Source organism: Rhinopithecus roxellana, chromosome 20, assembly GCF_007565055.1.
Source record: "Rhinopithecus roxellana isolate Shanxi Qingling chromosome 20, ASM756505v1, whole genome shotgun sequence".
NCBI classification, from domain to species: Eukaryota; Metazoa; Chordata; class Mammalia; order Primates; family Cercopithecidae; genus Rhinopithecus; species Rhinopithecus roxellana.
The window spans coordinates 80,661,110-80,681,133 of NC_044568.1; the positions used below are offsets into that span (position 1 = coordinate 80,661,110).

The following is a 20,024-nucleotide window of genomic DNA, read 5'->3' on the forward strand; positions in this document are numbered from 1 at the left end:
TATTTTGCAAACAGAATCTTTGAACTTAAGTCCAGTGCCACAGCAAGGCAATCAAATTAGGAGAAACTGCCAGCATAGACTGCAATGTAATCTCTCTGCTTCTCACTAGAATTGGCCTGGGTTCCCTTTTCCAAGCTACACACATGCTCCACACTCCCATTTCTACCATTGTTCCAATAGAGGAAATCAGAGAATCTACTCTCTGTAGGTTTTGCACAGGGCTTGGCTTGGTGTATAATAGGTGCTAAATAAGAGTAAAAGAGGCCAGTACTCACAAAGTCTCCATTTATCTCTGCTTTGGAGATAGCTTAGTCATCCTGATAGAGTCTTTCAGAAAGAAATACACTTCACTAGGCCGGGTGTGGTGGCTCATGCCTGTAATCCCAGCACTTTGGGAGGCCGAGGTGAGCAGATCTCTTGAGGTCAGGAGTTTCAGACCATTCTGGCTAACATGGAGAAACCTCATCTCTACTAAAAATACAAAAATTAGCTGGGTACAGTGGCATGTGCCTGTAGTCCCAGCTGGGAGCCTGTAGTCCCACCTGGGAGGCTGAGGCAAGAGAATTGCTTGAACCCCAGAGGCAGAGGCTGCAGTAAGCCAAGAACATGCCACTACACTCCAGCCTGGGTGACAGAGCAAGACTCTGTCAAAAAAAGAGAGAGAGAGAGAAGGAAGGAAGGGAAGGGAAGGGAAGGGAAGGGAGGGGAGGGGAGGGGAGGGGAGGGGAGGGGAGGGGAGGGAAGGGAAGGGAAGGGAAGGGAAGGGAAGGGAAGGGAAGGGAAGGGAAGGGAAGGGAAGGAAGAAAGAAGGAAGGACACTTCACTTAGCTTTTCTGCTTTTATATATGAGGAAACTGGGGTTTCCTAAGACCAAAAAAGAAAACTACATCTCAGTAGGGCCGGGGTCCAGACCTCAAAGAGGGGCTTGAGGACTTGACCCAGAATCACTGGAGATGCTTGTTACAAATGTAGATCCTGGGCCCACTCACTCCTAAGGAATTTGAACATCCGAGTGTCGTGTCCCACTGTATTCATTTTAAAAATGCACCTCCTGGGTACTTCTTACGTACATTAGAGTTTAGACCTAGCTTTTCCTAATCCGCCACCCTAGATGCAATCGCAGTTTGCAACACAGCATCAGTTTACATACCGGCGTTCTTCCCAATGTATTTTTGCTGTTTGCTGAAATAAAACTGTTTTCTTAGTGGTGATTTGAGCTGGGGCCACAGCTGGACGGTAACAGCATTGGAAGTGGATAGTCTTGGGTTTGGTTTCTTGCTCTGCCACTTTTTGGCAGTGACAGAGTAATTTGGCAACCAAAATATTAAACATCTCTGGGCCTTAGTTCCTTCATCTGTCACATGGAAAGAATGATATTGCCTACCATGTCTCTTTAAGAGGGTTTAAATGAGACAATGTAGATAAAATGGCTAAACCAGTGTCTAGCCCATAGTAGGTACTCAGTACATGTTAGTTCTTTCTTTCTTCTAAGAAAATTGACTAAGCCCAATGAGAAATGCTCATGCAGAAGGCACAAGACAGTAGACAGTGTGCAATAGGGTTACAGTTCCATTGGAGTGCATGCATCCTATAGACCATCCCAGAGGAGGGAACACCCACCTAAAGGCAGCTTTAAAACATTACTTCATGAAATTCAGGCTTTTGCAATTTCCTGATTTTCGTTATTGGTTTGGTCATGAGCCGCCGGGTGCAAAGCAGGTGGAAGACAGGAGGGTGATGTGAGGTGAAGTTTTTTAATCAAAATCAAATCCCACTCGCTCCTGAGTTCAGTCCCCTTTGTAAAGCACACAGCAAGCACTGGGGTTTCGATGAGCTTCCTTGGGAATACATAGGGCATAAAATGAATGCACAGAGAGGGTTCTCTGGTTTGCAGAAATGCTTTTGCATCAAGATTGCAATAAACATTTGACTAGTTTGGCCATGTGTCCTTCCGAGGCTAACCCAGCCAGATCCTGTTCATTCCAAAGCCATCTTGCATGACGCTCACACTACACACTGTAGGCACTCAACATACATTTTGTTAATAAATTATTAAATGAAACTGGGCCTAGATGTTCAAAGGAAATTTTGTCTTTCCTGAAAAGGCACTGGGAAATGAGAATCAACCAGAGGGAAGTCTGGAAACCTGTATTCTAGACCAAATATTGGTTTATCCATGTGACAGTCTTTGAGCTCGGTATATAACAGATGCTAAAGTTTCCTCTACTGAAAAATGGAAAGCTTGAGACTATAAATTTTTTTGCCCCCTGGGCCTCTATAAGTAAATATCCCAGGCTTTGCTCTGATTAGCTTACCTTGTCATGTGCCTACCTCTAAACAAATTTGTAGGAGGACAAAGAAATGGAGAATGACTGGGGCGTGGGGAAGTGGAGGGATATGACATCCAAACCACGTGGATTAAGAATAGGAGAGAGGCTTTGGGAGGCCGAGGTGGGCAGATCACCTGAGATCAGGAGTTCAAGACCAGCCTGGCCAACAGAGTTGGTAAAACCCCAACTCTACAAAAATGCAAAAATTAGCTGGGCATGTTAGTGGGTGCCTGTAATCTCAGCTACTCAGGAGGCTGAGGCAGGAGAATCACTTGAACCCAGGAGGTCGAGGTTGCAGTGAGCCAAGATCACACCATTGCACTCCAGCCTGGGTGGCAGAGTGAGACGCCATCTCAGAAAAAAAAAAATAAAAGAATAGGAAAGAGATGCATCTCACATGAAAACTGGGGGCTCTTCTTGGAAGTATGGTGAGTGAATGATTGGTTTTTGTATCAGTCAGCTACTGCCATGATAACACTGTGTAACAAATAACCTCAAATCTCACAGCTTAAAATGTATTTAGTCCAGCATTTATTTAGATCAGGAGTCTATATGCCAGTGATTTCTGCTGGTGTGGGAGGTTGTTCTTATCTCAGGTGATTTCACCCATGTCTCTGGGAGTTGGTTGGATGCTGGCTGATCTAGGCTGGTTTTAACTGGAACAACTTGGGTGAATTGACTCTGCTCCATGTGCCTCATCTTCAAATAAGGCAGCCCAGACATGGTCTCATGAGGGTGGCAGAGGTGCAAGAGAGAAATTCAGACCAACAAGCACTTCTCCAAATGCCTGTATGTCTCATGTCTGCTAACATCTCTTAGTCACATGGAACAGAGTGTGGATACGGAGAAGGTCAAAGAATTGATTCATGCATTAATCTAACATAGGATCCCAAATCTCGTAATTATCTACATTGACATGGTCCCAGGAAACTACAGCCAAGAGGAAGGTGACAAGTAGGACTTAGAATTCTTTCCCTTAATTTGCTTCATTTAGAAAACCACCAGTTGTATGAAATTTCACCAGCTGGGAGGATGATTGGAAGACAGACCAAGCAATGAATTTCTGAAAAAAAAAAAAAAAAAAAAAAAACCTCTTTCTATAGAGCAGCAATGCACAGGAAGGCAGTGAGTGAACACAATTCCATCCAGGACCCTGCGTGGGAATCAGGGGGAGGGGATCTGTGGTCAGCTATGGCTGGAGCATGAGCCTGTCCACCTTTGTCCAGTAGCCTTTCAGAAGATGTTGACTGTACAGCAGGACTGCCTAAGCGAAGAGAGAAAGGGCCTGAGGTTTCAGAGGGCTCCTGGCAGCCACAACAAAGGGGGCCCATGGTACAGACTGGACAGCTTTGGTGCAAAGCCCAGGCCAGGGGCTGTGTTAGAATTCTCCCTAGCAAAGGCTCCCTCCTCACTTGGATTGATAGTTTGCCTATATATGAGGTTTTAGAAAAAAAAAATCACAGTACCACCGCCTGTCAGGAGCCTTCAGGGTTAAGACTAAAAAAGCGCCAGGCTCCTGGATGCCCTTTCTGGTTTTCTGTCTTAGAGCAGTATGGCTTTGGGAATGATATGGTGCCCTGGAGGAAGGGCCAGATGCCCTGTGGTTCTTTAGGACCTGGTTCATGTGCAGCTTCCCCTACTTGTGTCTCTGGTGAAATGCAACTAATTTGCCATAAAGACAAATCTTCCCATCTCCTCCCTGGTCCTCTCCTGCTTAGGAAACTCAGGCTTTTTTCCCTACCTTTCTTGTTTCTGTCTGCTGAGACAGCCTCTGGAACCTGCGCGGCTTTATACTATGTAGTTCAAAAGAAGAGAGAAATACCTGGACTTTAAAAAAAAAAAAAACATGAACTCTTTCCCTTTTACTTTTTAATTCAGCTTGTGAAGAAGAAAGCAGAGACCCAGAAAATGGTCCTATATAAGTTAAAGTAAATGCTGTTTCACAGTACCCAAAGGTCCCACAAATACCGTGCTTAAGAGAAATAAGTATTTCTTTTTTTAACAGCTTTATTGAGATGTGATTCACCTCTCATACAATTCACCTATTTAAAGTGTAAAATCCAATGGTTTTCAGAATGTTCGCAGAATTGTGCAACCATCATTACAGTCAATATTAGAACATTTTCGTCACCCCAAAAAGAAACTATAATCGTTAGTAGACATTTTCCATCTTTCACTGTCTTAGCAGTCCTCTCCCAGCTAACCCTTGGTCCAAGCAATGATTTGCCTATTTTGTGTCTTTATATATTTGCCTACTTTGGATATAGCTGTCTCATGTAATAGACCTGTGTTAGTTTGTTTCCATGCTGCTAATAAAGACATACCTGAGACTCGGTAATTTATAAAGGAAAGAGGTTTAATGGACTCACAGTTCCACATGGCTGGGGAGGCCTCACAATCATGGTAGGAGGCCAGGGGGATCACAAAACACGTCTTACATGGCAGCAGGCAAGAGAGCGTGTGCAGGGGAACTCCCTATTATAAAACGGTCAGATCTCATTAGACTTATTCACTATCATGAGAACAGCACAGGGAAAACCTACCCCCATGATTCAGTTGCCTCCCACCAGGTCCCTCCCATGACACATGGGAATCATTACAATTCAAGGTGAGATTTGGGTGGGAACAGAGCCCAACCATATCACAACCCAAGGAGAGTAGTCCAGGTTGCTGGGCAGCTGTACTCCAAGTGGTCACTCCGGGACCCAGGTTCCTCCAAGCTTGTTGCACTATGACTCTTACCATCTTGTCCTCATCTGCATTGTTATAGTTGGTTGCTGTCACTGCATATTTCTGGCCTGGGGGAAGAGGAAAGAGAGGAGCCCCAGAACAAGTTTTTTTTTTTTTTTAAAGCAAGTCAGGTAAAGCAGAAGTTGGACACATCACTTTTGCTGTTACTTCATTGGTGGGAGATCAGTTTCATGGCCAAATGTAGCTTCCAAGAAGGCTGGTAAATCTAGTTCCAAGTTGAGTGACCATGTGTCCAAGAAAAAAAAAGGAGAATAAATCCAATCTGGGAGATAAGTAGCAGTCAGCTACAGCATTTTCTCCGAGGGGAATATACATTTCAGGAAATGTACCATGCACTGCATATAATGTTCTGAGTTTTTACAAGCCTTGTTTCATTTACTTCTAAACTACACTCCACAAGGTATATTTTCTTATCCTAATTTTATAATCTTTATATTTTCTGATGATGACAGAAATAGCAGCTACTACCCTTTGAATACCTGCTATGAGGCAGTGACGTTGGCCTTTTTCAGGATGCAAGGTACTCTACATGATTCTCTTCAATACTCTCCATCCCCAGGTCACATAGGCCTGGTTATTTTAGTTTCAATTTTATAGGTGAAGCTTGGAGATTTGAATTCAGATCCATCTGCTGTCAAAGTTTACACTCTTTCTTCCATATGGTAAAGAAGATTTTGTAGTCACAAAAGTCAGACATGCCTAGGTGTGGTGGCTCACGCCTGTAATCCCAGTACTTTGGGAGTCTGAGGCGGGAGGATTGCTTGAGCTCGGGAGTTTGAGACAAGCCTGGACAACATAGTGAGACCCCCTTTTCTACAAAAATAAAAACAAAAATAGCCAGGCATGGTGCTGCATGGCTATAGTCCTAGATTCTCAGGAGGCTGAGGTGGGAGGATCACTTGAACCCAGGAGATCAAGGCTGTAGTGAGCTCTGATCATGCTCCTGCACTCCAGCCTGGGTAACAGAGTGAGATGTGCATACTTCCAAACTTTGTTATCTGTCGTATAAAACCGGTGCATTGAATCCTTCAAATTCCCAGCCATATTAACTCCTGTTTCCTTCTCAACATTCCCAGATCTCATTGTCTTGTCTTTCAAGACTGGGGGCTCTACCCTAGCTTTCAAGAACCTAGTATAGAATTCAAAACCAACACATTGGTTCTTTGTCATCATTTGTATCAGTCTGTTCTCATGCTGTGTAACAGACTGAGATGGAGTAATTTATAAAGGAAAGAGTTTTGATGGACTCACAGTTCCACATGGCTGGGGAAGCCTCACAATCATGGTGGAAGGCAAGGAAGAGCACAGCACGGGAAAAGCCCGCCTCCATGATTCAGTGACTTTCCACTGGGTCCCTCCCACAATGTGTGGGGATTATTACAATTCAAGGTGAGATTTGGGTGGGGACGCAGAGCCAAACCATATCCTCATTGAAAGTGAAGGGATAGACTGGATGCAGTGGTTCATGCCTGTAATCCCAGGACTTTGGGAGGCCAAGACGGGCGGATCACGAGGTCAGGAGATTGAGACCATCCTGGCTAACATGGTGAAACCCCGTCTCTACTAAAAAAAAAATACAAAAAACTAGCCGGGTGAGGTGGCGGGCACCTGTAGTCCCAGCTACTCGGGAGGCTGAGGCAGGAGAATGGCGTAAACCTGGAAGGTGGAGCTTGCAGTGAGCTGAGATCCGGCCACTGCACTCCAGCCTGGGTGACAGAGCGAGACTCCGTCTCAAAAAAAAAAAAAAAGAAGAGAAAGTGAAGGGATAGACTGGATGCAGTGGTTCATGCCTGTAATCCCAGGACTTTGGGAGGCTGAGGCAGGTGGATCACAAAGTCAGGAGTTTGAGATCAGCGTGGCCAACATGGTGAGACCCCCTCTCTACTAAAAGTATGAAAATTAGCTGGGTGTGGTGGTGGGGGCCTGTAATCCCAGCTACTTGGAAGGCTGAGGCAGGAGAATTGCTTGAATCCGGGAGGTGGATATTGCAGTGAGCAGAGATTGCACCACTGCACTACAGCCTAGGTGATAGAGCTAGACTCAGTCTCAAAAAAAACAAAAAACAAAAACGAAACAAAACAAAAAGTGAAGGGGTAGTGGAAGCACAAGGACAAGAAAATTTGATTAAAATCTCAAAATACAATCTCACTACATTGTCATGGAGGGAATCAGTGGGATATGGCATGAAAAGCCCAGGAAACCACATCAACCTCAATGGTTCAGAGGACACACTGAATGAGAAAACACATGCAAAGCTCCCGGTGAGTGCCTGGACTGGAGTGATGGTGAAGAAACCTCAGTCTCAGTTCTCACTTCCATCATTAGTCTACAGCTCGATTTAATCCAGTCCTGTTATAGGAAACCAACTTCCTGTCTGTGACTAGCCAGTACTCCAGCCAATGTCCACATAACTCAGAGGATGCTAGATCCCTGCCTCTTGTAATGCAGTAGCCAACCTGGCAGGGAGTCTCACATCACCCCCAGCTCTCCCCTCCTACCCCACCTTAAGGAAGAAAAAGATAAACATATTTTGCCTTGATGGCAAATTTCTGGGCTTTGTTAAACTTTTAACCGTGACATCTTGATGTTTTCTCTTGAGAATATGATATTTACACATCTGCCCCAATCCCTGATATTTTGAGAGGAAGAATCAAGAAGAGTGTTTTCCCTGCATAACTCTCACCCCATCCACCACATTCTTTAGTTTTATTCTACCTCCCTCCCCCAAGCTAGGTCTGCTAAAGAGTATCCAGGTCTCTGCACATTCTCATACAGGAAGATGGATCCTAGTTCGCCTGTTTGGGAAACAAAAGCACTTAACCCGAGCTCCAGCCCTTCAATCCCTGTAAAGAACAGATCATTCAGTCTTCAGTGATACAGACTGAATGACCAGGAGATGAAACATCCTGCCCGTTTCTCATATTTCATGGACTGTCATTGGAATTGGAATATCATCAGTGCTTTCCTTCTTTCATCACATGCATATTATTGTACCCCTAGGGGCTGGATGTTGAGGATAAAGCAGTGAGCAGAACAAATACAACCTCTGCCCTAAGTGGAGCTTTATATTCTGGTTAAGAGAGACAGAGCATACACAAGTAACCAAAAAAGATAACTTTATATATTAATATGGCCTATGAACATATTAAAATAGGGAGAGGTCTTCAGAGCCATGGGTGGGAGTGTCTTCTTTGGGTATTAGGAGGGTTTTTCAGGTGGTAGCCTTTGGTCACAGGTCCAGAGGGCAAGAAAGAGTATTTAAGCAGTAGAAACAGCAGGGATGAGGTCCAAAGGCCCTGAGATGGTGACAAGCTTGGTGTGTTCAGGAATAGAAAGGAATCTCATGTATGGTGGAATAGTACCCCCCTAAATCCATGTCCACTCGGAACCTCAGGCTGGGAATGCACATGGAAATAGAGTCTTTGCAGAGGTCATCAAGTTGAGGATATATTGAATTAATGTGGGCCCTAATCCAGTGGCTGATATCCTTATAAGAAGGGAGAAATTTGGACACATACACACACACACACACACACACACACACACACGGAAAATGGCCACATGAAACCTAAGGCAGAGATTGGAATGCTGTAACTTCCAAGGCAAGAGATGCCAAGGATTGCCAGAAACCACCAGAAACTAGAAGAGGCAAGAATGGATCCTCTGGTGGAGCCTTCAGAGGGAGCATGGCCCAGCCAACTTCTGGCCTTTGGAGCTGCAAGAGAATGTATTTCTGTTGTTTTAAGCCATCAAGTTTGTGGTACTTTGTGATGGCAGCTTTAAGAAACGAACACACCTGGTGATGTGTTCACAATAGGTATGGAGGAGAGGAGGGTGTACAGGTAGCCAGAGTCCAGGTCAAACAGACCTCAGGGACCATTGCAAAGAATTTGGATTTTATTAAGTGTGATGGGAAGATGAATTGCTGCCTTTTGTCATACCCTTGAGCCAAAAGCAGAAACCGATGAGGAAATGTGAAAGCTTTGGTTGGGGCATTGCTTACCAGGTGAAACCCATCAGCTGTGACCCAAGATTATTACCAAGCACGAATGAGTGGTAGGAACCCCTCCCTAAGATATCTTTGCCTCAAGGAAAGGAGGTAGGTGGGAGGCTGCCTGCTGAGACCCTCAGATGTGCAGCTTGTTTTGGAAACTGGTTATTACCTTGACGTTCTCCCTTTCCACGGCAGCCAGGCTCCATCCCGCCCCGCACCTGTACAAGTGTCTGCTGCTAATTAACAGAGAGACAGATGGAGGAAGGTATAGTTTAATTTTACAGCCCCAGTTTCTTCAAGGCAATTAGGTTCATTGGAAGGAAAGCACCTTTTTCTTTCCTCTTCTTCTTTTGTAAATGAAGAAAAATCAAACAGGAGAGGGCCAGTGTTGTTGAAAGGCTCACACATCTGTTTTCTGGTCGGTTTGTCAGTCATCTGCCCACGAGGTACTGGGGCTGATTAGGTTAATGCATTTATTAATGGGGCTTGCAAGACTGTTCAATGAGTCTGTTATTTCTTTCACAAGGAGCTTTTTAATATACTAAGACAGGGGCCACACTGCACAAAGCCAAGAGTGGCTAGATAAGCATTTCTTTCCCCTCACCTGGCTCCAAACCAGAGGGAAACAGAAACATTATGAAAACAGGGTTTCATGAAAACTGCACTTCCAGGTAATGGAAATGATTCATCCATCTAACCGCTAACCACCTCCTTGTTGAAATAATCTTGAAAATATCTCTTTGGAGGATAGTTTCATGCACCAGGCACCAGTTCAGTGCCTACACTGCACTTCTCTAAGAGAACACCTGAGGTGTAGGGCGGGAGAATGGTTAAATGAATAGGCATGAATGATATAATCTTGCCTGTAGGACATTAGATGGCCTGAGGATCCCTTGCCTTCTTCACTCTACAACTCAGATATCCTTTCAGGTTCTTGAAACTACTCAGCTCCTTCTCACCTCAAAGCTTTTGCAAATGCTGTCATGTATCAGTTATTAACTGCTGCATAACAAATGACTCCAAATCTTGGTTGCTTAGCATAGCAACTATTTATTGAGATCATGATTCTGGGGCAATTGGGAAGTTCTTCTTGTGTGGGCTGGATTGGCTCCTCTCAGTTGGGTTTTCTTGGTATCTTGCTCTGCTGTTAGGTGGCTGATGGTCTAGGATGGCCTCACTGAACCTGTTGCAGTTAGCAGTCAGTTGGTTGTGGTGAACAGGGGTAACTGGCCTATGAGTTTCTCATCCTCCAGAAGTCTAGCAGCTCCCTTCTTCACATGGAGGCAGATTTCTAGAGCCTTAGAGTAGAAGTTGCTAGAATCTACTGGTCCAAGCCCACCATAATGCCAGGCCATATTCAAGGCATGGGGAAATAGACTCCACTTCTTGATGGTAAGAGCTGCAAAGTATGTTGGTCATTCTTGCAATTTGCCACGTATTTCCTCATGTGGGTTGCTCTTTCCGTTACTCTTCACCTTCTGATCTCAGCTTAAAGAGCTCTTTCTCAAGAGGCAGGATGAATGCCTGCCTCCCTAGTAGAATGTTTATCCCAGGATGGCAGGAACCATGTCTGTTTCTGTTTCTGATTGTCTTTCATATTTCAGGTATCCAGCACATGGTGGGTACCTGTTTGATGAATGACTAAATGATTGAACGAACAGCTCGAAGACTGCAGCATGGACAATGGATTAGAGGAGGTGAAACAAGGCAGGGAGGCCAGTGTGGTTACTGAAGGAGAACAATGTTCAAAGCGGGTAGGAGAAAGGGAATAGGTTAAGGAAGTATTTGTTAGATATAGCTGGAAGGACTTGTTGGTTTGACAGTTGTGCTGCAAGAGAAGAAGAGAATGAAGTCAACCATCGCTCCCAAGTTTCTGGCATAAGTGGCTAAGGAGAGGGTGGTGAGAGGTAAGGAAGAGGTAAGGAAGAGGCTGAAGAACAGATTCAAGTAGTGTTGCTGGGTTCAGGCATGGCCATCTTGGGTCAGAGATGCTGGTGAATCTGTCCAGGAGGTAACTAGATACATAAATTTTGGAGTCTAAAGGGGAATCTTAGAGTAGCTTTCTATTGAAGTTTCATGGCACTGGAAATCTGGAACTTTCCTCTAAAAGGCAGGAAATGGGTTCAAGTCCCAGCTCTAATATTAGCTTGTGCTACCTTAAACAATAAAGCTTCCCTGACCACCATCTCCCTCCTGATCAGATCAAGGCCCCTTTGTGTGCCCTTTCATGGAGTAAACTAGGCACTCAACAAACATGGTGGGAGGAAGAAGGAAAGAAGGGAGACAAAAAAGAAGGTAGCTCGGTGTAGATGAATGCCTGCTTTTTGCCTAGCAAGTTGCCTGCCATAGAGTAAGTGTTCAAAACATGTCTGTCGAATTTAATCCAGGGCTTCTTTCTTAAGGCAGGGAATAGATAAAATATAGGTATTGAGCATTTACTACATTCCAGGAATTCTGATGTATAGCAGGTATATCTCATGCAATTCATTGCTCAAAATAAACCCAAGAGTGGTTCATATTATCCCCATTTCACACCTGAGGAAACAGGCATAAATGGTTCAGTGCTGTTCCCAAGGTCTCATAAACTCAGATCTGTCTCATTCCAGAGCCAGCAGACTTTCTTGTTCCCTCCACTCTTGCCCCAAGTACCAAACACTTTCTGTGCCCAGGGAGTACCCAATACCAGGTTCACCAAGCAACCAGCTCAGAATTAGGTAAGGAGGATGGTGTGGATTCTCCATGTGGGTCTCAGTGTTTCCTCTCAATGGGATTTTCCCCCCATCTGCACAGATATGGACAGACTTGAATACCTCTGTATCTGCTTTTCTTTAGAACTTTCTGAGGGGACATCACCTATTGAAGCTGCTGGGATGCTTAATTCACAATTTATTTTGTCTGTTTCTCAGAAGCAGGAAACATTGAATGCATCCCTTGCTCAGAGCAAACCTCAGACTGGTCTGATGTCTGGAAAGAGGAACATGGGAAATAATGATGCTGGATCATTATAAGGCATATAATGAGGGCGAGTGAGATTTTTCAGTGAGAGATTACTGGGAGGAAAATGAAAAGACAGCTTCCACCCCTATTCTTATCCTGATATTCTCTATGCTGTCACTGTATTTTGCTCATTTTTTTTTTTTTAGTTTTAAGTTCAGGGGTACAAGTGCAGGTTTGTTACACAGGTAAACTTTTGTCATGGGGGTTTGTTGTATAGATTATTTCATCCCCCAGGTATTAAACCTAGTACTCATTATTTTTTCTAATCCTCTCACTCCTCCTATTCTTATCATTATCATTCATCAAATATTTACTGAGGCCAGGTGTGGTGGCTCACACCTGTAATCCCAGCACTTCAGGAGGCCAAGGTGGGTGAATCACTTCAGGTCAGGAGTTCGAGACCAGCCTGACCAACATGGCAAAATCCTGTTTCTACTGAAAGTACAAAAATCAGCCAGGCGTGGTGACATACACCTGGAATCCCAGCTACTTGGGAGGCTGAGACAGGAGAATCACTTGAGCCCAGGAGGCAGAGGCTGTAGTGAGCTAAGACTACACCATCATACTCCAGCCTGGGTGACAGAATGAGACACTGTCTCAAAAAACAATTTTTACTGAGTCCTTAATATCTGCCAGGAACTAGGTTGGACATTGCTTATATAATGCTGGGCAAAAGTCATACCTGGTCTTCTTGGAACACTAGTGAGTGAGATGGGTGATAATGAATGAACTGCATAAATAAGTGTAAAATGACAGTCATGATAAATGCCATAGGGAGGAGCTTATTATGGAGCGATCTGACCTTGTCAGACTTTCTAGAAGGGAGAGGGACCTGAGGGGAGAGGCAGCGGGGCATAATAGGAGTGAGGTGGGAAGATACTTCCCTTTAGCTCTCTAACAAAAAAACCCCTATGTGCTGGAACTGTGATAATGGCAGGGGCTATCCCTGTGGTTCTCAACCCTGGCTGCACATTAGAGTCACCTGAGGGACTTTGAAATTCTATGTCTAGGCCACACTCTCTGAGATTCTGATTAAATAGGTTTGGGAAGGGGTCCAGGTGTCTGAACACTTTTAAAGCTCCCCCGTGTGATTTCCATATACTGCCAGGACTGAGAACTACTGAACCACTGAGATGGAAGGATATTTCTGCTCTCAAAGAACTCGTGGTCTAGTGGGGAAACAGATGTGAACACAGAAAATTATAAAATAGCATAGTCAGTGTTATGATGGAGACAGCAGGGGTGGCTGAGAAAGTCTGAGGGAATGAGGGAGGCAACATCTTAGCTAAGTCTTGCAAGATGAGTAACAGTGAGCCTTGTGCTAATGAAGGGGGTAGACTCTGCAGCTCAGACACATGGTTCTTAGACCAGATAGGGGACCTCGTTATAAATACTACTATGACTGGCTAGCTCCCCTTCATAGCACTTACCATAGTTATACTTCTATGTAATTTGGGGGATTATTTGACCACCACCTCCCTCCTGATCAGATCAAGGCCCCTTTGTGTGCTCTTTCAGGTAGTAAACTAGGCACTCGATGAACATGGTGGGTAGAAGAAGGAAAGAGGGGAGACAGAAAAGAAGGCAGGTTGATTTGCATGAATGCCTGCTTCCCTACCAGAATGCCCACCCCAGCAGAGCAGGAACCATGTCTGTTTCTGATTCTCCTTCATATTTCAAATGTCCAGCACATGGTGGGTACCTGTTTGATGAATGACTAAATGGTTGAACAAACAGCTCAAAGACTGCAGCATGGACAATGGATTGGAGGAGGTGAAACAAGGCAGGGAGACCAGTTTGGTTACTGAAGGAGAACAATGTTCAAAGAGGGTAGGAGAAGGAGAATAAGTTAAAGAAATATTTGTTAGATACAGCTGGAAGGACTTGTTGGTTTGACAGTTGTGCTGCAAGAGAAGAAGAGAATGAAGTCAACCATTGCCCCCAAGTTTCTGGCTTAAGTGGCTAAGGGGTGGGTGGTCCCATGTGAGAGATAAGGAAGAGGCTGAAGAATAGATCTGAGTAATTTTGCTGGGTTCAGGCATGGCCACCTTAGTTACAGGAAAGGAGTTCTGATCTAGACCCCAAGAGAGGGTTCTTGGATCTCATGCAAGAAAGAATTCAGGGCGAGTCCATAGAGTAAAGTGAAAGTAAGTTCAATAAGAAAGTAGAGGAATAAAAGAATGGCTACTCCATAGCCAGAGCAGCCCTGAGGGCTGCTGGTTGCCCATTTTTATGGTTATTTCTTGATGATATGCTAAAGAAGGGGTGGATTATTTATGCCTCCCCTTTTTCAACCATACAGGATAACTTCCTGATATTGCCATGACATTTGTAAACTGTCATGGCGCTGGTGGGAGTGTAGCAGTGAGGACGACCAGAGGTCGCTCCCATGGCCATTTTGGTTTTGGTGGGTTTGGGTCAGCTTCTTTACTGCAACCTGTTTTGTCAGCAAAGCCTTTATGACCTGTGTCTTGTGCCAGTCTTCTATCTCATCCTGTGACAAAGAATGCCTTAACCATCTGGGAGTGCAACCCAGTAGGTCTCAGCCTCATTTTACCCAGCCCCTATTCAAGATGGGGTTGCTGTGGTTCACACGCCTGTGGCAGTTGTCTTGCAAGAGAAGAAGAGTGTGAAGTCAACCATTGCTCCCAAGTTTCTGGCTTAAATGGCTAAGGGGTGGGTCATCCCATGTGAGAGATAACAAGGAGGCTAAAGAACAGATCTGAGTAATGTTTCTGGGTTCAGGCATGGCTACCTTGGGCCAGAGATGCTGGTGAATCCAGGAGGTAATGACATATAAATTTTGATGTCGAAGGGGGAAACTTTGAGTATTCTTCTATTGAAGTTTCATGGCACTGGAAATCTAGAACTTTCCTCCGAAAGGCAGGAAGATGGGTTCTAGTCCTAGCTCTAATATTAACTTGTGCTACCTTAAACAATTTATGACATTTCAGGAACGTGTGATCTTCACAGCCTTAGCATATTCCAAGATTCCTTTTGGCTTTGACATTCCATACCTTCAGGTAGCCCTAGAATTTAAAGAGGAACTTTCTGTTGAAAGGCTTTATCAGTCGGAGCTATTTGCGTTACAAGGGATATAAACTCAAATATTAGAGTTGGGACTAGAACCCATCTGCCTGACCTTTGCAGGAAAGTTCTAGATTTTATACATAGCAAGTTAATATGTGGCTTCCTGGGGTGTTGCCTTGGGCGGTAGTCTGAGTGGAGGCCACGCTAGCCAGGAAAGAGTGCTGTGATCAATAAATGATGTCTAGCATAGACACGGAGTCAGAAACGGTGACATAGTTTTGTTTCAGTCCTGAAACCAAAGGTTTCCCTCTACGGCCTTTCAAATCATGTTGATTGAATGTAGGTTCTACTCTGGGTCAGCCATTAGCTCTGGGTAACCTTCGTTTAATCATTTTATATGCCAGAGCAGCTTGACAGTTTCCTTATTTGTCAAGCAGCAGTAATAGTCCCCATCTTTTCTACCTTCATTGTTGAAAGGATCTGATGAGAAACGAAGCATAGAGCCCTGTAAGGAGCAGAATCAGATACAAAGATGCAAAGGAGAATCAGAAACAGATATGGTTCCTGCCCTGCTGGGGTGGACATTCTAGTAGGGAGGCGGGCATTCTTTAACCTTTATGTAAATTCACCTGTGTGACACTGTGAGATCCGGACATGTGGATGAAGGAGCAAATACTTCTCATCTCCTGAGAGATGAAAGTTCAAAATTTTATTGCTAATGACTTAATTTTAAAAGTGTAGATAATCTTATAATAAAAGAATTCAGAAATAAATAAAATAAAAGGAGGTCTCATAAAATTGTCAAATAAAAATCACATAAGAAAAGAGTCAGCAAACCGCCATGGCACATATATAGCTCATGTAACAAACCTGCATGTTCTGCACATGTATCCCCAGAACTTAAAGTATAACTTTAAAAAAAGAAAAGAAAGTGTCGATGAAAAGAGTCAAACTCTGTCAAATACTTGAAGAGATTTATTCTGAGCCAAATAGGAGTGAGCATGACCTGTGACACAACCCTCAGGAGTCCTAAGAACATGTGCCCAGGGTGGTTGGGCTGCAGCTTGGTTTTATACCTTTTAGGGAGGTGTGAGAAATCAATCAAATACGTTTGAGAAATATGCAGGTTTGGTCCAGAAAAATGGGACAATTCGAAGCGGGGGGATTGGGGGGGAGCTTCAAGGCTATAGGTAAATGTAAACATTTTCTGGTTGACAGTTGGTTGAGTCTAAAGACCTGGGATCGATAGAAAGGGAATGTTCAGGTGAAGATAAAAGATTATGGAGACGAAGGTTCTTTTGAAGTCTTATAGTGGCTGCCCTTAGAGACAATGGATGACAAATGTTTCCTATTCAGACTTTTAAAAGGTGCTAGACTCTCAGTTAATCTCTTCAGGATTGGGAGGGCCTGGAAGAAAAAGATCTAGCTATGACAATAGAGCTTCTTTACAGATGTAGGTTTTACCCCACAAAAAAACGTCTTTTCAGGGCCATTTCAAAATACGACAAAAAAAAAAACATGTTTGGGGGTAAAATATTTTGATTTTCTTCTTTGTCATGTAATGTTGTGCCAGAAGCAGATAGGAAAGTAAGTCACGATATATAGGGTTAAATAAAACCCATCTGATGAGAATTTATGGTTTGTAGGGTGTGACTCCCAGATGCCTTAGACAGAAATTTGAGCAAGATAAGAAAAAATCAGAGCTTAGTCCTCAGAAGAAAGAAAGACAGAGAAAGAGAAGTAAAAATGAAGGAAGAGAGGGAGGGAGGAAGAAAGAGAGAGAGGAAGAAGGAAGGAAGGAAGGAAGGAAGGAAGGAAGGAAGGAAGGAAGGAAGGAAGGAAGGAAGGAAGGAAGGAAGGAAGGAAGGAAGGAAGGAAGGAAAGAAAGAAAGAGGGAGGGAAGGAAGGAAGGAAGGGAGGGAGGGAGGGAGGGAGGAAGGAAGGAGTCACTGAGTGCTGGAGAGAGTGTAGTTAAATTGAGTGGAAATTGGTAAAACTCTTTTGTAGAGGAGTTGGAACTATACATCAAGAGCCTTAACAATGTTTATACTCTTTGGCCAAATAATTCTGTGTTTTATAATCCAGATCAAAGGTCAGCAAACTTTTTAAAAAAGGATTGGGTAGTAAACATCTCAGGCTCTTCAGGCCTCACAGTTGAGTTTCAACAAGCACTTAATTCTACCATATCAGAACAAAAGCAGCTATGGATTATACATAAATGAATGGGTATGGTTTTGTTTCCAATAAAACTTTGTTTACAAAATAAGGATGTGGCCAGATTTGGCCCGTGGGTCATAGTTTGCCAATCCCTGATCTAAATTAAGAAAACAGGCCTGGTGCGGTGGCTCACACCTGTAATCCCAGCACATTGGGAGGCCAAGGTGGGAGGATTGCTTGAGCCCACGAGTTCAAGACCAGCCTGGGCAACATGGTGAAACCTCATTTCTACAAAAAATTACAAAAATTAGCCTAGTGTGGTGGTGCTTGCCTGTGGTCCCAGCTACTCAGGAGAATCATCTGAGCCTTGGAGGTGGTGAGCTATGATGGTGCCACTGCACTCCAGCCTGGGCAGCAGAGTAAGATCCTATCTCAAAAAATAATAATAAATAAATAAATAAGAAAACATTTTTAGAATTATGCTAAATTCAAACTTCTAAATACAAAGACAGGTTTAGGTGAAAAGAAAAGTTGCTATTACAACTTTATTTGTAATAGCAAACTATTGGCACAACTAGAACACTCATCAATAGGGGGATTCACTAATTTTGATAGTTCTACTCAATGAAATACTACATACACATGAAAATCCTGTTTATTAATAATTTATAACAACATGGAGAAATGCTTCATAGAACATTACATGAGAAATAGAAACAAACTTATTTATCATAATGATGATAATGGTGGTGGATAATATCTAAGCACTTTACACAAGTGATATAATTTAACTCTCCAAACAGACGTATGAAGTATACTTTTCTATTGTAATGACTTTCCTTATGGAGAAGCTGATGCTGACAAATGTTAAGTAATTTAGTCAAGATTAAGCTGCTGGCAGGTGTCAGAGTTGGAATGTGAATACAGGTCTGTTTAACTGCTAAAAGCAAAAACAAAGGCAAACAAACCAGCCAAGAAAAATCCCAAATTAAACTCTGTTTATTAAAAAAAAAAAAAAAAAAAAAAAAAAAAAACAGAAGAAAAGACACTCAAAAGTTGTTATCGGCTGTCATGATTGGTAGGTGATAGGAAGATCGCTTAACATGTTCAGTATTTTCTCTAGTGAGAATGTATCATTTTAATAAAAAAGAACAGGGGAATTTCATAGGTAAACCAACAATGGTAGAATGGTAGGTGGGACTGTGGGGAGAGAAGTGTTTATTTCGGGGGGGGTCTAGAGGTTCCCTTGGGGATGCCCTTAATCCTCTTGGTCCTGCTCTTTGTTTGTGAAAAGGACGTGGTGCTGCACTTCCCTCTGTCTTGTTCTAGGTGGAGTTTCTAGTGTGTCTTGTTTGGACTGTTGGCCTATCTTTATGCTGTTCTTGGGTTGACATGTCAGTCTCTCTCTCTAACTCTCTCTCTCTCTCTCTCTCTCTCTTCTCTTTCTTCCCCTTCTTCATCTACCTGTTCCGCTGTGCAGCTGACAAGGTCAATGATGACTTCTACACCAAGCGACGGCACCTGGCTGAGCTGGCTGCTAAGGGGAACCTACCTTTGCACCCCGTAAGAGTGGAGGACGAGCCCGGGGCCTTCAGCCCTGAGCATGGTCCTGCCAAGCAGAATGGACAGAAGTCCCGCACCAACAAGATGCCCCCACATCCCCTGGCCTACAACTCTACCACCAACTTTAAGGGCTGGGACCCCAACGAGCAGTCCCTCCGGCGGCAGGCTTACGGCAACAAGGGCAAGCTTGGCACGGCCGAGACAGGCTCCAGCGACCCCTTGGGAACTCGCCCCCAGCACTACCCACCCCCACAGCCATACTTCATCACCAATAGCAAAACAGAAGTGACTGTCTGAGCTTTCACCACAGGGAGCACCCTGGAGACCACACTCAACTAAGAGAGGCAAAAAACAACCCCGCCCACACCCTCCCTGTCCTCCCCCAACACGTGCATCCACACACTCACTCTCAACAAGAACCAACTCTAAACCTACTGGGGGCACGGAGTCGCGTTTTTCCTAGGTCATGCCTATAACGTGTCGGCGGGCAGCTGAGAAAGACCGAAGCGTGGACATTCAGCAATACAGCAAAGGGGAAACTGAGGCACACTCTTTCCACTCCAGGACCAAGGTGGCCAACTCACATGCCCAAACCACGGGGCTGAGTTTTCTTTTCCTCCTAACTTGAAACTGAAATCCATGATGACAAAGTATAAAAGTAGCACAATTTAGAGAAATTGTCCATTTGAGCACATACACTACTTGCCACGTGCTGTCTGTTTCTAGGTTCGAGAGCCAGGGTGGAAGTGGGGAAAGAGAATGAGGGAGGACACAAGAGAAGAGTGCGTTCTGGAAGAGGAGTTGTTCTGGGAGGAATTTGCCCACATCAGAAGCATTTTTCTAATTCCAAGAAGTGGTGACGTGGACGTAAAATTTTGACAGAGCATGAAACAGTAACTGGACCCCAACCATTCTATTTATAGTACTTTTCATATCATCCATATTGAACGCAAAAAACAACAAACTCTGAGACTCACAAAAAATAAATAGACCCTGAACCCACCAACAATGATGGGAAGGAAAAAAACAAAAAAAACATTTTAGAGAACTCCCATAAGGACCATGACCGTGGAAATGGGAGGGATGGACTTTTATGACAGCGAGAGGGTCTGGAGAGTATCGAATAACTTTTTAAAAAGAGAATTTAAATGTAAGCCCACTACAAAACAAATAAAAACAGCAAATTAGGTTGTTTTTTTTTT

At 43.9% G+C, this 20,024-nt stretch overlaps 1 protein-coding gene across 1 annotated transcript in view; it reads left to right on the top strand.

Annotated features, from left to right (window-relative positions):
• Positions 1-19,504, top strand: part of SHISA9 (shisa family member 9) — a 341,495-nt gene extending 321,991 nt beyond the window's left edge. Inside the window, exon 5 of the mRNA XM_010358680.2 lies at positions 18,740-19,504. Coding sequence (XP_010356982.2) covers positions 18,740-19,119 — 380 coding nt within the window. The 3' untranslated portion in view covers positions 19,120-19,504. The remainder of the gene's footprint in view (positions 1-18,739) is intronic.
• The last annotated feature ends 520 nt before the right edge of the window (positions 19,505-20,024 follow it).